At 43.0% G+C, this 19,263-nt stretch overlaps 1 protein-coding gene across 1 annotated transcript in view; it reads left to right on the plus strand.

Moving 5' to 3' along the window:
• The window catches only part of CREB3L2 (cAMP responsive element binding protein 3 like 2), a 35,307-nt gene extending 16,420 nt beyond the window's left edge, over positions 1-18,887 (plus strand). Inside the window, exons 3-11 of the mRNA XM_075717464.1 lie at positions 1,616-1,703; positions 3,438-3,619; positions 4,269-4,415; positions 6,138-6,196; positions 7,598-7,666; positions 15,386-15,485; positions 16,468-16,594; positions 17,282-17,507; positions 18,443-18,887. Of these exons, the coding sequence (XP_075573579.1) occupies positions 1,616-1,703; positions 3,438-3,619; positions 4,269-4,415; positions 6,138-6,196; positions 7,598-7,666; positions 15,386-15,485; positions 16,468-16,594; positions 17,282-17,507; positions 18,443-18,518 (1,074 nt within the window). The 3' untranslated portion in view covers positions 18,519-18,887. The remainder of the gene's footprint in view (positions 1-1,615; positions 1,704-3,437; positions 3,620-4,268; positions 4,416-6,137; positions 6,197-7,597; positions 7,667-15,385; positions 15,486-16,467; positions 16,595-17,281; positions 17,508-18,442) is intronic.
• The last annotated feature ends 376 nt before the right edge of the window (positions 18,888-19,263 follow it).

Genomic DNA, 19,263 nt, shown 5'->3' on the forward strand with positions numbered 1-19,263 from the left:
GTACAGGCAGACTTTCTGTTCTCCTCTCTGCGCAATTAGCTATAGATTCTCCTAAGACTCTGCATACCAGTGTAGCCTCCTTGGTGCCAAAGGTTGTCAACTCAGGGTGCACACTGCAGTCTGCTTTAATATTTTCTAAGGTTTGCTGGTGTCCCACTGCTGCTGCAAGAGCTTGTGTTTCAAAACACTTAACCTGCATCTTCAGGTCTTAATGGCTGGATGCACAAATTTATCTTCTATGCTAGCCCCAAAGCGTGGGGCCCGTGTTTTTAAAAATCTTTAAATAGTTTCTAATGAACCAGTCCCACCTGAACTAACCTATTTGCCCTATCAAGCCTGTGACAAGCTAAGTATCTTCCATAATAACTTGCTTTAGTGCTGCTGTGCCTTCCCCTAATCAAAACAAGGCTCCTTGTTTGAAATGACTGGAGAGTTTCCCTGTTTGCCTGCTAAGTCACTTTTTCCAGATCTATGAAGCTTTGACATTTTGAGCTGCTGCTGCTTCCACACCAACCTGCCTCGTAAGGAGCATTTGATGCCTTTTAGACCACAGCTGGAGCAGCCAGTGGGCATTCTCAAGGGCTTAGTTTGGCCGTGGTTCAGTTAAGGAGAATGAACTGCAGCAGCTGATGACTCACCAGAGTCCCCTGTCAGTGGAGGAAGAAGCATGACTGTTCTCAGTCCCCAGGGTGCGATGTCAGTCCAGGCCGGGTGGAGTTAGTGTACGCTGGAAATAAATGTTTCCATTTGGATGTGGATCAGAAATGTGTGCAACAGAAATTATTTTATGAGAAACTGAAAAAATTAAACACAAGTTTCCCATAATCCTCTTCTAGTCTGAATGTGCTGTCCCCAGTATGTAGTCCTGCTATAGCTTGCGATGCCATGATTTGCAAAAAGTATATTGGGACTAGCTGGTGGCTCATTACCATTGCATGGATTAGTTACACAGGTTATTGAGAGAGATTTTGGCTGCAGTGAGCATGGTGATGTGCCAGACTGACTTCCTCAAGCCTGGGACTGTAGCATTCAGGCAGGCTCTGGGCAACAGCTTGGCAGCCTGGTGCCCCAGCCCTGTCAACAGGGCAAGCCTGATGTCTTCCAAACTTTGGTCAGCCGTGACTGCCTCTTTTCCTGCTCTTCCACACTGTGAAATGAACCTGGGTCTGATAATCTGGTGCTCAGTGACTGGCACCTTGCTCTTGCTCCCAGAAGACAACAGGTCTTGAACAAGCTGTGCCCCAACTGCTAGGAGTGTTTCTGTCTCTGCTCAAACAGACTGTGCAGTCCAGCAAATCCTAGCAGCAGCTCTGTTGCTAAGAGAAGTAATTTGAGTGGGTTGCATGCTAGCTTTCAGTCTGAAATGTCATCTCTGAGGCATAATCTTTTATTTAGCTAAATATAGTAGTAAGAAAAGCCACAGTGGGAGTAGTCAGGGCAGTATTCTCTGTAGCCTGGTTTAGCAAACTGTGTGAAGCAGTTAAAGCTTTGCCTGTAGCAGAGCAGGAGGAGAGGGAGACCTCTCCATTTATGGAGAAGTCATCCTTGTATCCTTCTATTAAGATTTTTAAGATGTGTGCTTTGGGTTTTCATGCTGTTAATTTCTCTTTTCTAGATGAAACCACTGAGCCAGAAAGCTCTTCCAGAGATTAAATTGGAGCCCCATGAAGTGGATCAGTTCCTGAACCTCTCTTCTAAGGAAGGTCTGTTAATTACCAACCCAAAATGCAGGGGGAGATGACCAGAATGCACAATGAATGTACTTTACCCTGATTAAATATTTGGCTTCCTCGTTCGCCATGCTAATCTTTAGGCTGAAGCTGTTGCCTTCTAGGGATCCAACTCAGGCTGCTGAAGAGCCTCTCTGGCCCACTTATGTGTTTTTTCTTCTCCTCCTGCTTGCTCATCACAAAGAAAATGATCCCTTTTTTGTTTGTAGCGTATTAACAATTGCACAGTTGCTGGAGGGAGCTTGAATCCTTAAAGTCCAAGATTATTTAGGCTACAAGAGAAATCCATTTGAGGGGACTTAACTAAGGCATAGAAAACATGAAGAGCATAAGTGGAAACTTTACCATTTTAACCTCTGATACAAAAGCAAGTATGTGAGTTCACATGAAATTAAAAGTTAGGTGCATCTGTTTGTAGCATATTAGTTTTAGTAGAGTTTTTAAGAACCACCAGGATCCCTTTCCACTAATCTATAAATGAGGAATGGTCCCTGTCCTGAAAGTTAAACATGGTTTTGTGGCACATAATCTCTCAACCCAAGGGAAGTTTGAAAGAGCCAAATATTGGGGCTGAAATTTGAGCAGATAACTGCATCTCAGTTAGGAACACTTGATATTTTGTTAGTGAGTTCATTTGTGTAGGTAAGTAGAACTGCTCTAGGGAGAGAAGCAAGTGATGCAGCAGGTAGAAAAAGGGAGGCTATGTCTCAATGCAGGGCATAGATTCAATTGCTCATTTTGTGGGATTAAGGGTCTTGCTGTTTTTCAAGCGTGTATCTTCTCCTGGCAACTACTAGAGTTACAATGCCAGACAAAAAGGGCTCATATATAATATCTTTTTTTTGTTGTTACTATTTTTCTTCCTTCCTCCCCCACCACCCATTTGATCTTTTCAACTCAAACTTGCAAAGTATAACAGAAGCGGAAGGTGGCAAATTCAGCCCTGTATCTTCCTACTCCCAATTTTCATTGCTGTAAATTTATCTCAGAGAAAAAATGACTTAGTTATGGCTCTTCCAGACATCTGCTAAATTGTCCATGTAATATGAGTAGGTGAGACATTGCCCTGTTTCTCTTGGTCCAGACCTATTTGGTCATAAGCAGCACTTTGCTTGCCAATTCTAGCACAGGTTCTTTTGGCTACAAGTGCAGTAGAAGTTAGCTTAGGGCCCTGGATAGCACAGTGTGAGAGAGGTTCCTGTGGGGGTTGCCTATGCTGCTCCTGCTCCATCAGTACATTAAAGCCTTCGCTGTCACTAGGTTGTCACTTCCTCCCAGTTCTGCCAAACCAGGTCCTTAGGAGGCAGACTATTTCTCTCCTCCCTGTTAGGGAAGACTATTGTTTTTTGAGAGAAAGCACGCTGGCTCAGGGCCCTCTGTTAATGTGGTTTCCCAGGGACAGGGGACTTGTACTGGAGGACCACACTTAAACCTCAAAGCATTTGGAGAAGCAGCTGAAGTGTAAGTAGAAATGACGGGAGCGTATGCACAGAGGCCTGTTTTGTCTGTTGAACCTAAAGATAGCTGCTGCGTTTCATTCCTCCTTTGGAGACCTGCTCTGTCTTCCAAGTTGCCACTTTTGCTTGATCCATTTTTTAGCAGAGAGTCCTAGTCTTGGAAACTGGGTGGTGGTGATGGTGGCAGCTCTAGTGGAAATATAAATTAGCACCTCAAAACCTTGTGTTACATGTCTCTCTTGCCATTTAGCAGTAGATCCCCTGCATTTGCCTCCAACCCCTCCAAGCAGCCATGGCAGTGACTCTGAAGGAGGGCAGAGCCCAGCTAGATCGCTCCCTCCTTCGAGCCCGATCCAACTACAAGCCGCGGCTAAAGTGACATCGCGCACAGCTTCAGCGCTCTCCAATTCCCCTCTCCTGACTGCACCACATGTAAGTTGGGCTGGCTTTTTCCAGCATCTCTCTCTCTCTCTCTCTCTCTGTTTTTGCCATGGGTTTGCTAACTTTCTGTTGTTCTTTAGACAAACCCATCTCTGGTCAAAACCGCAGATCTAGTAATTCTTGCTCACTGGTCTATTCTGTTCCCACAGAGAACATCATGTGCCTCTCCTCTAAGCTGAGACAGGGTTCAACAGTGTTACTAGGTTTCTCCCACCATGGACTGTGTTTTGCATTAGGGCCCAGCCCTGCTGGGTTAACCTCTCCCTGGTAGATCTGCATCCATCCTCTTGTCTTGTCAAAAGCAAGTGGTGATCTTTAGGGAGGGGTTTTCAGTAGTGCTTCTCATTTGTCTCTTTCCCTGTTTGTGCCAAGGGAGGTTTTACTGTTGGCCTCAGTGTGTGCAGAGCTGGGCCAAGAACAACGGTTTTGAGGGAATCTTGTCCCAAAGGTTCAGTCTCTTGAACGGAAGCTATCTAAAAGGTCTTCCCCTTCCATGCATTCCCAATTGCAAGAGGCTGCTGCATTTGTAGGCAGAGTCCTCTCTGAAGTGGAAGAGTTGCTGCCTCTCTTCCCTAACACCCTTTTCTCTAAGGCTGTGTGCGTTTACTGTTACATTATTTAATTTCTGTGACACTTGCAGAAATTACAGGGGACCGGCCCACTCATCCTGACAGAGGAGGAGAAGAGGACGCTGATAGCAGAGGGGTACCCAATCCCTACCAAACTGCCCCTGACAAAAGCAGAGGAGAAAGTGCTGAAGAAAATCCGCAGGAAAATCAAGAACAAGGTAAATGTTAGTTAGCTTTGCTGGGTAATTCCTACTCATCCTCCATTTAAAAAAATGCTGCAGCACTTCTGCAGTAATGGTCTGTGGTACTGTTGAATGCTGTAAGATGTCTTTTAACAAAGTGTTTTTCTTTATTCTTAAACACATCCATCAAATTGTCTGTCGCTGTGACAGTGTGCCTCTGTCTAGGTATTTACCTGAACACATGAACAATAGAGTATTTAGCAAGCAGGGTATCAAGTTGCTGTTGCTTGGCTCCATTTCAAAAACAGTACAATCCTACCCTTATGGTAGGCAAAGACCTCTGTGTTCTTTCCATGGTGATGAAGGTGTTCTTCTCCACTGTTTCATGTTTTAAAATCTGACTCTGTATTTCAGTGCCCTAGTCTTTTTATCACTGAATTCCATGACCTTTAAATGAACGGTTGATACCAAGGCTGTGAAATGCCCTACAAGTCTTTTCTTTCTTCCAACATGGGGAAGAGCTAGCGATAGGGAGGAAAGCATTTTTTTTCAGACCTGGCCAGCTCACTTGTTCTAGAGGATATTAGCACATCTTTAAAGGTTAATGCATTCTGTTATTGGTTTTGCAGCTAGAGGTGTAAATTTGCCTACACTGAATTGGAATTTGGTCTTGCAATATATTTTTTCAAAATTTTTGAAAGTGACCTTGTGCATTTTATGTACCACTTTCATACAATCGGAGTCATTTATGTTGGAAGGGATCTCTGGAGGTCCTTCAGTCCAACTCCTTGCTTTGAAAGCAGGGTCAGCTTAGATCAAGTTGCTCAGGGACTTGTCCAGTCACGTTTTACTGTCTCAAAGGGTGAAGAGTTCCCAGCATCTCTGAGCAATCTATTCCCATATTAGACCACTTTTGTGGTAAAAACAAATAAATAGAATTCTTAACATCTAATTGGAATTTCCCTTGCTGCAGCTTGTATTTGATGCCTCTTGCCATTTTGCTGTACACCTCTGAGAAGACTCTGATATCATCTTCGCTATGTGAGATAGTTGAAGACAGCAATAGGATTTCCTCCTTAGCCTTCTCTTCTTAAACCTGAACAAACCCAGTCCTGGCTTTCTCTGCCTTTTGTGATATGTCATGTGATCCAGCATGCTTATTATAGCAGTGGCCCTCCTCTGGACTTGGTTCTGTACATCCAGAGTATTTATTTCAGAGCCGCGAACTGTACGCTGTCCTCAACTGTGGTCTTGCAGGTGCTGAATAGAGGGGAAGAACCACTTCTCTTGACCTGCTAGCTACAGTCTTGTTAATGTAGACCCGATCTGCTTGTCTGCCTTTGCTACAGGGGCACATTGCTGACTTAATGTTCAACTTCTTCATCAGGACCCCCAAGTCTTTTTCTGCAAAGCTGCTTTCTAACGCATGCATGGGCTTTTCCTCTCCCAGATGCGAAGCATTGTCCTGGGATCATCTTTCAGTATTTGTCCTAGCATATTCTCTCCAGATGAATCTGATTTACTTTTTAAGGTTAGTTCTGTAAGAGTGGGGAATGATCTTTTTCCTGCTACTGAGAGGAGCAGTCTTGCTTCAGGATGTGGAAACAGACCAAGTCAGTGCTTTGCTTGCCAGGAATAGAAATGAGAACAGCACGGAGGCTTGAATCTAATAACGTCAGGGCTTTTTACCAGTTTATTAATTCATCTCTGCTTTTTTTTCTATGCAAATATTTGGTGTTTTTCTTCCTTTTTCCTTAGATCTCTGCCCAGGAAAGTAGAAGAAAAAAGAAAGAATACATGGACAGTCTGGAAAAAAAGTAAGCCAGCCTCCTTCCTGTTTCAAGCGGGCCAATAGCACTAGTTGCTGGACTGGGAAGGGATCCAGCTGTTGATGCTGGGACTGTTTTGTGCACAGAGTGCCAGCTGCCATCTCGTGGTTATGACTGAGAAAAGGCCCTTCTTCTGGCTTCTGCCTGTACGTGTGCTGGGATGTTGCATTCTGCTGGGATGTTGCATTCATAGCTGTGTCTACCTGCAACACGTTGCTAACATGCCGACAAAGACTTTAAACCTTAAATAAGGCAAGACCCATCTGCTATTGGCCTCCCCTTCATGTAGCTCTGTTGGCCTAGTGGGTGGGCAGTGTCCAGGGAAAGGTGGATTCAGAGGGAATATATTCTGTCTTCTAGTGCAGATGGAGACAGAAATAGGAAGTGGGTGAGTCAAGACTGCCTGGGAAAATAAGCAGGACTCAGGAAAACAGCATGTGACCCATCAACTTCCTTTAGCGAGAAGGAGCCAAACCCCCAGTCAGTGATTTATATCCCAAATTAATCTTTCTTCCAAGAGACAAGTATTCTAGTATTTCTCTTATGCACTTCACCAGATGGATCTGTTAAACCCCTTGTACCATCTTTGGTGATATCCTTGATATAATTTCCTTTTTTTTCTTCTTAGCTCTTTATAGCTGAGTCTTGCTTTCTCAGAGTTACTCTTCTGAAATTCCACCCTATGCATACAGATATCAAAGCTATTTCCCTCTACCTTTTTCGTTCTTGAAGCTATTCTGGATGGTCATGTTTGTCTTTTTAGGAGTCCCATATTTTTACTTGGACCTCCTATGTGGCATGTTATATGATAATCTCCTTTAGCTTAGGCGGTTTCCAGGGGCAGTGTGGAAAAGAGCACTCTCTCGGGAATTAATCTCCTGGCTTATTAGCCTCCATAAACTTGAAATTTGAGGATCTGATTTCAGAAGCATGGCATTTGCCAAATTGCTTGGTGCCTCATCCTAGCAATGAAATGCAAAGGAACACCTTTGCACAAAATACTTGCTGACAACAAATGTAGCATGTTCTGTGACTTTTAAAGTATCTGTCGCATGGCCCGATACTCAGAGAAAGTCTGAGCAGGGTCTTTGCTGTTTCTATTTCAAGGGGCAAAAAGTAGTTACAGCCCCTCCTGAATGAGCTGCACCTACTGGGATGTAGTCGAGCACTGTAAACAGGTGCTCCCTCCACAGCTAGTAGTATCTTTTGCAATGTCTTTTACACTATGAAGTATGATTAAAGATTATGACTTCATTATTTGGTGTAACTTTTCATTAAATGTAGGCAAGATCATAGCTCGTTGTAAAAGCAAATTTGGTTTGTTTTACAATCTCTTTAATAAATGACTGGTTTTTTAAGTTCCTCTTTCTTTCCTTGTGCTGTCTCCAGAGTTGAGACCTGTTCAAATGAAAATAGTGAGCTGCGTAAGAAGGTTGAAGTCCTGGAGAATACTAACAGGTAAGGTGTGAAATGAATAAAACAAAACTGTAGCATGATATTATAGTGAAAAGTGAAAATCTGGAAGTAAAGAGATCAATTGAAATGTGAACAATAGCTGTGTTTGATGTGGTTAATATCAAAGAAAGACGAGGAAGGCCAGTCATCATGACTGCAATGTGATGTAAAGCATGGAGGCTTTGACGTCAGGTCTGAAACTGTCTGCCTCGCCTGTGGTGTGCTTGAGAAACCTTCTAGCACTCTTCTTTGAGTTCTTCCACTGCCCAGGGAAACATAATTAGTGATGCATAACAAACAAACAACTACAGCCCAACTCTCCAAATTGTCTTTACTTAGTGAAGGACTGTTTCAACAGGATACCTTGACCTGGAACATGACACTTCCAGAAATCACAGTGCTGAAGCTCAAGAGTCATTATTAGTTCCTTCTGGACTACTAGATGTCATTGCAATTATTGTGCACCCTTCTAACCACAGAATTTCCTTCATTTGGAGGGTGCAAATCAACTTCTTCTTAATTTCTGAAGAAATGGGTGACTCAATGGTGGCTTTCTCAAAGGACACATGGCAGAAAATGATGAATAGCTGAGCTTTTAATTGGTTGTTAGCTGAGAGTGGAGTGTCAGTCATGGCTTATGCTCGGTGTGTTCTCTAATGATGGCAAATTCCAATGAGTAGGTACTAGATAAGCAAACAGTTAACAACTTCTAGTTAGAAGCATTTGTAGTGATGGTTGAATATTACCATTGAACATGATGGTAGCACTGAAGTGTGGGAGGAGGCTGGGTTTTGAAGATAAGACCCACGATCATGGAAAATGGCCCTAGAGCTTGTCTGGCAGCCAGTGTATTGCTAATTGAGTCACATGTGTTATTTCTAATCTCTGGATCCAATCTCTAGTTTCATGGAGCCAGACCCTGTAGCACTGTAATTTGCTGGAGAGGGTCTCCCACACACTGCTCATGCATAAAGACATCTGCTGCTTGTTTGAAGAGGGCCAAGCCATTTCTGTGCCTCTTGTCTCTTCCTCCAGGGTTTTACATAAAAGAACCAGGAATTGTTCTGTACGTGTGGAGTAGGGTTTTCTCTCCCAGAATCTGTCCCAGGAGGTGCTGAAGGCAGCAGCAGCTGTGGATGAACCACTCAGGGACAACATGTTGTCAAGCCTAGAGTTGTTCTCCCCGGTTCAGCTAAATTTGGCCAGCTGTTTTCTTCTCTGAGTTGTTGCGCATGCGGTCATGAGAACAGCTTTGTTGATATTGTCCATCCTTTTAGACAGGACCTTTGGCACCTTCTCTATTACTGATGATCTTAATTCTCTCATGCTAAATGCTCTAAAAATATTTAGCTAAGTGATGTTATCTCCAAATCCTTCATACTTTGGGCATGTGGGATAAGTTGCATTGTTTTCTTCCCTCTGCAATAGCATTGATATTGGTTTGTAGTCTCCTGCAGAGAAGCAGATGTTCCTGACCCTCTGCACAGAAATTCTTGTAATTCGTGGAGATGCTGTTTTGGCTATTTAGATACAAATGGTATCTAAAATCTGTTAAGGCTTCAAAATGAAGTACTGAGAAATTTGTAAAAGTGCCTGCTTTCATCAAGCCTGAATTATGTAACAAACCACATTATGGTTTTTTTCACCTTAACCCTAAAGAGCCACTTTTCTTGTTTAGTGTATAATGGTGCAACTGTCTTATTCAGAGAATGGTTTCAGGCCCTTGTTTAATGGACATTATCCACTTCCTATGGTGAATTCAAAATGTCTGGTTTCGTCATTGGTATTTGCACAGAGCCTTGACGTGGCATCCTGAAACCGTTCAAAAGTTCAGAACCTGTCTTCACAGCGTCCTGTAGCTGGTACTTCCATCTCCTATGTACAGTCAGGAATCAAAGTTCAAAGCGGTGATGGTCAAAATCATGCTGTGTCAGTTTTCAGTTTATTCTTAGATGCCCAAATTTATATGTTTAGGACTTTATTTCTCAAAGTACCTAGCACACAGTCATACACATGTGTATCTTATTTAATATGCCCAAAGCAGAGCCCCGGTTGACTTTGGTTGCAACTTTGAGTGTTTGTCGTGGTTTAGCCCCAGCCAGCAACTAAGCACCACGCAGCCGCTCGCTCACTGCCCCTGCCCCGGTGGGATGGGGGAGAGAATCGGAGGAGTAAGAGTGAGAAACACTCCTGGGTTGAGATAAGAACAGTTTAATAATTGAAATAAAGTAAAATAGTAATGATAATAATAACAATATAATAATGATAATAACAATAATAATATACAAAGCAAGTGATGCACAATGCAATTGCTCACCACCTGCCGACCGATACCCAGACAGTTCCTGAGCAGCGATCGCTGCTCCCCGGCCAACCCACCCCCCCCCCCAGTTTATATACTGAGCATGACGTCATATGGTATGGAATAGCCCTTTGGTCAGTTTGGATCAACTATTCTGGCTGTGCCCCCTCCCAGCTTCTTGTGCACCTGGCAGAGCATGGGAAGCCGAAAAGTCTTTGACTAGCATAAGCAGTACTTAGCAAGAACTAAAACCATCAGCGTGTTATCAACATTCTTCTCCTACTAAATCCAAAACACAGCACTATGCCGGCTACTAGGAAGAAAATTAACTCTATCCCAGCCGAAACCAGGACAGTGTTCAATGCAGTAAAAAATGAAGATGTCGTTGAAGGTATTATCTAAAAGTAGATCTACAAACATTAGAACTGTTCTTTCATTGTGAAAAATTGTAAGAATAAAAGAAAGATAACAGGAAAATAAGAGCTGTAATTACATGTAAAATTGTTCATGCATTCAAGTGTAGATGAAGACAAAGTTGGTTTTTTACCTTGTTGGAAAATTGGGCTATAGCTGCTTACCTAAAACTTCATGCACATGTATGTGCTGTCAGTCAGTATCACGTTTTTATAGTCTGGCTGGAGTTGAGAGGAACTGAAGGGCAATTTCCAAAGCATATAACTATTGAACAGCAGAGTTTCAGTACGTGCAATCAGTTTTTTAGAGCATGTTACTCTATATATAGAACACATTTGCACAGATACATACCTAAGACTTCAGGGAAACCCTGCTTGCATTTCAAAATCTGGCTCCAAACCATGGAAGCACTAGAATTTCTTCTGGTAAAAATGTTCCTACATTATTCTCAGTAACATGAAAAAATTTAGAAGAATCTTCCTTGAGAGCCTGCCTTAGCCTGAAATTCTGGATCTAAAAGGATGTAATGTAAAAGGTGCAAGTGTGGTCAAAAAATTTGCAACCAGAAACATCTCCCTTGACATCCATGCATCTTAAAAAACAAGGCAGGAGCCTGGGGATCAAGATGCAGGGGATTTTTTAATTCTCATTACTCTGAGTGGGTGACTGCAGCATTTGTGGCATCTTTAGTATTAGAACACGAGCATATGTTTCCTCTCCCAATTTATGTGACTCAGTCCCTTAAAAGAAACCCATCCAAGTTCCTTTCTAGGCAGTTTTCTCAAAACTAAGGAAGCACATTATTACATGCCTATCTGTTATGTCTTGTAGCCACAAGTGAGCCAGGCTCTCACTGGTTTGAGTGGCATCTGAACGTGTGGGGCACTGCTGTCTTAGAAAGCAAAGCGTGTGAGAAGAAGATGGCAGTAAGAGTTGAACTGATTTGCCCCAGTCACCAAGAAGGCTTGATCCACTCAAGTTTTGGCACTGGGACCGAAGGCAGAAACTGCCAGTGATCTAGGAGGTTGAATATGATCTCTGACACCAGCGTTGTCTAGCTGGGAGCCATGGCTGTTTGGGCTTAAAGTCAGTATTGAAACATCTGGTACTGTGTATGACATATGAGAAGTACTTTCGCTTTTCACTTCTGTTGAGTCTGTATTTATAAAAATACTGAAGATCACTTTTCCTGGAGAAATGATAGACATAGGATCCAATTAGTGTATGGTTGAGAGTGTCACACATGGACAATGCATGCAAGTAGCTGTTAGAGTTCCTCCCATGGAGTAATGACTAGGAAGTTGTATAGATCTCCACTCTGACAGGCACCTTAAAGGCAATGGCTTTATAAATACAACTGGGATGTTCTTCCATTTCTCATGCTCCTGCTCAAGCTGTTGTTACAACTCCCAGTCATCTAAAGATCAAGTTGCCTATCAGTCTGACCCACCATGAGTTTATCGGCACCAAAGCTGCCAGACTTCACTGATTTTCTTGGCTGTTCCTTTATTTGAGGCTGGTAAAGTATTTTTACTAAGTCATTTTCAAGGAGTGAAGGATCTGGACTTAAGTTGCAATGAAGTATCTTGCACTTCATTTCAGACCACCCTTATAGTAGTTGACAAAGCATGGCAGCCCTGGAGCAACTCCTTGTTTTCAAAGCAGCATGACAGTGTTTTTTATGCTGAAACATCTTTGAAAAATTGCTAGATTTTTTCTTTGTAATCCAAATGAGGAAGAATTGGGGATTTTCTTCTGCTTTGAGGTATTCTGGTCTTTCACTGAAAACCTTACTTTGGGATTTGCTCTCTTTCCTACAAACAGGACAGGTAGAGAAGGAATCTGTGTATAGAGTTGGAAGACAGAATAATTTTTTTCTCTCCTTATCAAAATTAGGTTTTGTTCCTCACAAAGTAGATAAATTCTCTGAAAAATCTTGGTCAAAATAAACTGTGTTTGGCATCCCCTAGAAGCTGTCTTTTTTGTTTAAATCGATGTTGGATTTTAAACATAAACACTGAATTGAGGAAACCTCCCAGCTGGCTAGGTCCTGGAGTGACAAATTTTCTCTCCTTAATCAAAGTGTCACAGGAAGCAGAGGGGAAGCCTTGACTTATTCCTTACTTTGGTACTGAAAGGGGCTCTTCTGAAGATGAAGACGTGAATGTGCACATGAAAACAAGACATCACAGGGAGAGTGAATTTGCTGGCAGTGTATGGAAGGGAGCGCAGGAGTCTTCAGTCACTTTACAGCTTTCCTATGAGGTGCTTCCATTGGCAGAGAAAAGCGTGAAAGCACGTTCACACCTCCCACGGAGGTGACCCTTTAATTGAATATCACTGGGAAATGTGTCAGACGCAGTGAAAATAATCCCTGTGGGTGCAAACCCCCTTATGCACGTTGCCTTGGGATTGCATTTTTGCCTGTGAGGACTTAGCCATAGACAGTGTGTTTCACTAAAGGCATTCATGGTCTTTCTGCTGCTATTTAGAGGGAGCATCTTCATTTAACCTAGGTTCCTGTTCTACAGAGCAGAGAGCTGCTCCTTTTCCCTCTCTTAGTCCAGATTGTCCCTGCAGCTGTCCAGTAACAATGAAGGCAGCTTTTGCATGGGAAAGGAGATCTTTTGACCTTGGAATCCAGTTTTCCACTATTCCAGATTCAAACAGAGACAAAAAGCACTGAGGAGTGTACCATTTTGGCACTGGCAGAGTAAACTGGTATCATCTCTGAACAAACAAACTTGTTTCTTGCTCTTGCCTTGGCTCTTGCTCTTAGTTTGAAAATGCACCTGTAGCCTGTCAGCTCCCAACACTGAGTCCTTGTCTGCTGAGAAGACAGTAGCTGTGCTCAAACAGATAAATGACTTGGGGGAGAAAGATATTTTATGTGGAGGTAGTTGGTAAATAAGGTGGGCGATGAATCTTCCTCTGTGTGTAGGAGACCTCAGAATACCTGCCTAATTGTACTTTCCAAAAAGAGAGCATTTTGGAATCAGCTCTCTGGGCCCACTCTGCCCAGCAGGTTTTTTAAATTGGACACAAAAAGGCAGAGATGAGCAAAATGAGTAGAATTGCCTCTTCTCTGCTGATTTCCTCACCAGCCATTAGCTGTTTTCTCACTGACGCCTCCACAAAAAGTGGCAAGAGTGATCAGCATTTCAAGGCTGCTGCTGCTGCCAGCCCCCAAGCTGGGGAGGAGGAGAGCTCCTTCCTCCTCGCTCCGCAGAGCTGTTCTGTGTCAAGCCCAGTGACTCAGGCCTGAAATGGGCGGAAAATTTAGTCTTCTATAATAGCACAGAAATTGCAGGGTTAAAAAGGCATTGCTGTATAGCGTAGCTGGTGGCATATGGTGGGAATACTGTATGCAGCACATTCTGTGCCAGAAAATTATATATACCATATATGCAAGTCTTTGTGAACCCTATGCCATGTAGTGGATGGGAGGAGGAATTGGGGAAAGATGCAGAAGGGAGCAGGAAATTAGGAGGGTCTCATTTACATGGTGGACAGTGTTTTCATCTCTTATTGCCTGTGGTCTCTCTAATAGTGAATAAAGGACTGAATTAGATGAATGACTTTCTTTTTTTAAATATTGAGTTGCAGAATAAACCGTGCTCTCAGGAGCATGCAAGACATCCTTCCTTAATAAGTTGAGAAGGGTCTGCTGGCCCAGATAAATCTGTGCTGTGAGCATGCCTTGTGCTCATTTCAGAATGCATTCCTGAAGTCCTTGAATTCATTAAACCCTAATTAGCAATGAGCATTGATGATTAAAAAAATCTGTAATAATAGGCAGACAAGTGTATATAGAGCTGTGAAGGCACCTCTGGGTCTGTCCTACAATTAGCTTTTAGCCAGCTTGATTTTAAAATAATCCTTCTATTTTCTCTGACATCCTAACCTTGCCTCTTGCTTTAGCATTTGACGTCACAGCCTCCAAAGCTGTTGCCTGGAGTTTTGTGGGGGTTACCCTCTGCAATAGGTTGTGAGACTTACAGGAGAAACAAAAAGTAAAATCGGAAACAAACAGCAAAGTTAACATCCTGATGCAAAAATTGTACTATATCTGACTGTGTTGAGGGCAAGTATTTGGGTTACTCCTTGTCTGTTAAAAAGCTTTAATGAAAACAAAATGAAAACTGCTGTGAAAACCCCAGATCAATCATTCTTTGAGATAATGTCCCATGTAAATTACTAGTATCCTAACTGTAGTAATTGATGATGATACAGCAAAAGAAAAACAGCCAGAAAGACAGAATACCTTCCTGGTCTGGGACTGTTGACTTCAACCAGAACAGAATTGCCATCGTGGTTGGGACCTCTGAAAGATATAGTCAGAGTAGCCACTTCAAGCATCTGTGATTTTTGTCAGCTTCTGGAGGATTTAGCAAATAGCAATGAAGGGCTTTAATAAATGAATTTATGAGAAATGAAGTCTGTGCCCATGTCTAGCTTTAAGACCTTCTCTTTGAAAATGGTCCAGCGTGTGGTCCAAACCACTGTACAGCAGGTTTTCAGAAAAACAGAGGTAGCCATATACCTCTACCACCAATTAAAGCAGTTATAAACTCTCTTCTGCACCTTTTCACGTAGTGGTGAAACTCCTGCTGAATTCATGACACAGAACCAGATTGTATATGCATCTAGTCACTTGCAGTTTCAGTTGTTTGTACGCTTACTAGAATGGTTTCTTGTAGAAACACTGAAAATAAAGTTTTTATTTATAAGAGCCTTTTGCAAGTGCTTGAAGAAGTAATTGTTCAGGGACTTTTCAGTTGAGGGAAAGCCAAAAGATCTTTTTGAAAGGTCCAGTACTAATTCATGTCAAAATCTTGTAAAACGAAAAACATTCCTTGCTACTAACTTCAAGGGGAGGACTTTAATGGTCTGTGCCTTGCCATAAATGCTGTATTATTGCCAGGTGTAGAATTTGAAGCAAAAAGCTGTTTAACCAGCAAGTAAATCAGCGCATTTGATGCTTGGCTGTTGTCTTTGCTTTCCAGAACACTTCTGCAGCAGTTGCAGAGACTTCAAGCCATGGTTGCTGGGAAAGTGTCCCGTTCATGTAAGGCAGCTAGCACACAGACAGGGACCTGTCTTATGGTGAGTGTCCCTAAAGCTGGGAATTGTAGGGGAGTGAGAATCTCTTTCCACTGCTCAAAGGCACATCCCTTGTTCTGCGAAGCCCTTCACTTGCAAATTCTCAGCTTGGGAAAATTCTCTCCAAAATTTGACAATTAATTTTGAGGTAGGTGAGACTCCTGGCTGATGAAGATTAATAGTTGTGGGAAGGCATTAAATTCTGGAGGAGACTGGGCCTGTGGTTTTAATTGGATCCTCTCCTCTGGAGAGGGAGGATCCACTTTGGATCCGTTTAATTGGATCTGCTCCTCTGAGTGACCTGTTTTATTATTTCCTACATTAGTGTATGTGAGAAGTGATGTCTAGAGTTGTAAAATGAAAACAAGGGTGACCTTTGAAGACGGGTTCTTTTGATACCAGTAAAAATAACTTCCTTATCCAAATAAAAATATGACTAAGGCTGTAAATCTGCCTGTGGCCTATTTCAGTAATAGTAGTCAGGATACGAAAAGGATGAAAATTAAACTTTTCCCTTTTCCCTCCTTACACTCAGCCAGTGAGTTCCCTATATACTAGTGCTATAAACTGATGGAAATGATTTTCAAGGCCTAAGTTGTCCTCTTAGTCTGCCAGCCTGTCTGTCACATCGAAGCAAGACTGGGGCCAGCAGCACAAATAACCTTGGAAACTCCCAACAGCGTCTGTAAAACACACAGGGTGGTTGTATCTGCTTTTCAACTTTGGGAGTAAATAAGGCTACAAGCCAAAATGGTGGCAGACAACGAAAACAAACTCCAGTGTTGAAATCTGCCCTTTAAAACACAGAATTGTTACTGTATATATGTGCCTTTGCTAAGAGACACTGCATGTAGTGATGAAAATACCCTCAAATGATTTGTTTTGAAAAAGTATCAGATCCGCTTTGTGTTGATTCTTAGTTTCAATGTGTGTATGTGGGCCAAGAGCTAGTGCACTTACCTCTTCTGCATCCTCCCTTTGCCAGATGGTGGTGCTGTGCTTTGCAGTAGTTTTTGGCAGCTTCTCTCAGAGCTACGGGCCATATCCTTCTGCTACAAAGATGGTGTTGCCCAGGCAGCATTCCTCGCCAGAGTCCTACACAGACTCCATTGGTAAGTGACAACTATCCCAGTCTTGCTTCCTGCTTGGTTGTACACTTCGGCACTTGTTTTCCACCCCCATCCCTAACCTCACCTCAGGCACCTCTTGCTTTTCTGCTTCTTAGCGGGCCATTCCTTGATATACCTGTGTCTTTCAAAGGATAGCTTGTCAGGCTGTTCTGATGGCGGAAGACTTCATAGACAAGGGCAAAGCCTTTCCCCACTAGCCTGCTTCGTATTTCTGTTTAAAGCAGTTTTGTTTCTGTTTGTGGAACTAAAGCTAGTGGTCTGTAGCAGGATTTCTACTTGGCAGCAAATGTTCATACTGTTACAACACGCAACTGATATCAGCTGGTGTGTCCTTTGCCAGTGTCAACAAAGAGTCCAAGGATTGAGTGGGAAACTGTTAGTATTATATACCCATAAAGAACCAGTTGCTTCCAATGTATATTATCAAAGTGATTGTTTCATTTTGTTCTTGTTTTGTGAATAAATCAGAGCTTTTTTGATCCCTACCTGGACCATTGCTGTGGTATCTTTCCTCAGCTATGAAATTACCAGTTAATCACTATGAAAAGACAAGACCTTAGCAGCTTTAGTTCTGCTCTGATGGTTTGGTTTCCATTTCCTGAAATGACCGGGGCTGTTCTCTGAGCTGTCTCTTTCTCATCTCTTTATGCCTTCTGTCTTTGTATGCAGTGAGGTCAAGGAGTCTGCTAATTTATGAAGAGCCTCACCAACTGGAGGAGTCGTCAAGCCCAATCTCCTTTGCAGATCGCAATGACGGGCAAGGAGACACCTCCAAGTACACAGCGCTGTCCCTGGAAGCCATGCCAGGGACACAGCAGGGTGATATCATGCAGTTCACAATAGCCAACGAGACGAGGCTAGAGAAATCGGTGCTGCTGGGCCTGCAGCAGCACAGGTGAGTGCAGGGTGGGCTGCTTGTCATAGGGGTGTTCGGCTTCAGTGTCATTTGTGCTTGGAGGCCAGCAGTAAGGCTAGGGGCTTAGCTATGCTGGGCACTGTGAAACATGAAGTTAAGAGTTTCGTGTCTATCTGGAGAGCTTATAGGCAAAGTTATTGTTACTCTGGAGAAGCGGTTGCAGCAATATTGTAGTAATACAGCTACCAAACTCAGTGCTTCTGCCAGAAACCTAACCCCTGTAAACCTGTTAGTTGTGCCTGCCCACTTCTTTAAGCACTTCTGTGTCTCCTAAAAGAATAAGCTTTTGCCAGTTGGGTGGAAGTGTGAGGCTGTGACTCACTGGGCTTTCTATGAGGTTAGGGTGTGAAGAGCTGGAGCTTCTCGCAGCAGTGATCTTACTAAAGCATTACTGTGGAAAGTTTGCCGGACTCAGTTTTACGAGACAGACCTGTAAAGTTATCTGAACTACTTAATACAGAGGTCCTTTGTAATTTATTTTTTTAGCATAAATGTAAGTTTTTGGGGCCTCTGCAAAGAGCGGGATTCACTGGTTTAAATATGTATGTGCAGTTTTCTTTCCGCTCTATCTTTTCTTGTCCTGCCACTGTCCTGTTGGCCCAGGTCTTGGTTTCTGCAAAGAAGCAGTAGCGAGCACACCAAACAGTAGAGAGAGGGATTTTGTTTGGAAGCATGCTATTCTGAGGGCTAGGGTGAGCCATATCACCCCAAGCATGCCTTCTGAGCACTTGTGTCAAAGTTATACCTAGAGCCAGAGAGATGACTAATTCAGTGTGTTACCATACTCCAACTGACAAGTACCTGGTAAATACTGAGTGCCTTTTCAGCATTAGCCAATTCAAGCAGGTTATGTGCTTTTAAAAATGACTAACTATTAGCGTTAACCTTTGTTTTGGTTTTTTTGTTCCCTGCAGAGTCAACTCCGAACTAGAAGGAAATGAAACACTGAAGATAATTGAAATAGATAGAAGAGTCAATGCCACCTCTTAAAAATAAAAAAGGCCTTTTTTCTTGACTTCCCTCTTTCCCACATATTTTCAACCAAAGTCCCCCTGACTTGTCATCCTCAGTGAACCAAAGCACAAAAGAGAGGGAGTTCAACTTCTGCATTGACTCGCGAGGCTGTGACTGCAGATGGGATCTCTTGTCTTTGTAACTCCCTTCCTTACTTCACACACAGTTCCTGTCTTTGCTTTTATTCCTTTCCTGTCTGATACTGCAAGGGCAGGATTGAATTATGATGGCAGATGATGCCAGCAATGTGCCGGCGACTGGTGGGTGTGTGTGCGTGCATGCATTCATCCTAATCTGAGCACAAAGACGTTATGTAGAAGAGTGGAATATGCAAAACTGATGGGAGCATGTGGGTGATAGGTTTCTTGGGAGAGGGAATTGAGAGAAAGAGGAGATGTAGCATAATGCTGCTCAGAATCTAGCCACAGCTCCGTGCCTGCTGGTCTACAGCACTTGAGCCTTTTGGGGGGGATTGAGAAGCATGTTGTGTAGTCTGCTTCTGAAGGGACAAGAATGGGCCCTGATACTGTTGAGTTAACAGCACAGACAGGAGAGGGGTGGGCAATGATGCTGCTGAATTGCCCTCCCCTAGCTCTTTCTCTCTTCTCCTCTCCAGCCCCTTTATCGTTTAGTGGGGTAGATTTCTCTCTGGGTTGAAAGCAGGCCTAGTAGGCTTCCCTACTGCTTCCACCCTTGTGGAATTCAAGTAAAGATCAGTGCC

Source organism: Pelecanus crispus, chromosome 1 (genome assembly GCF_030463565.1).
Source record: "Pelecanus crispus isolate bPelCri1 chromosome 1, bPelCri1.pri, whole genome shotgun sequence".
NCBI lineage: Eukaryota > Metazoa > Chordata > Aves > Pelecaniformes > Pelecanidae > Pelecanus > Pelecanus crispus.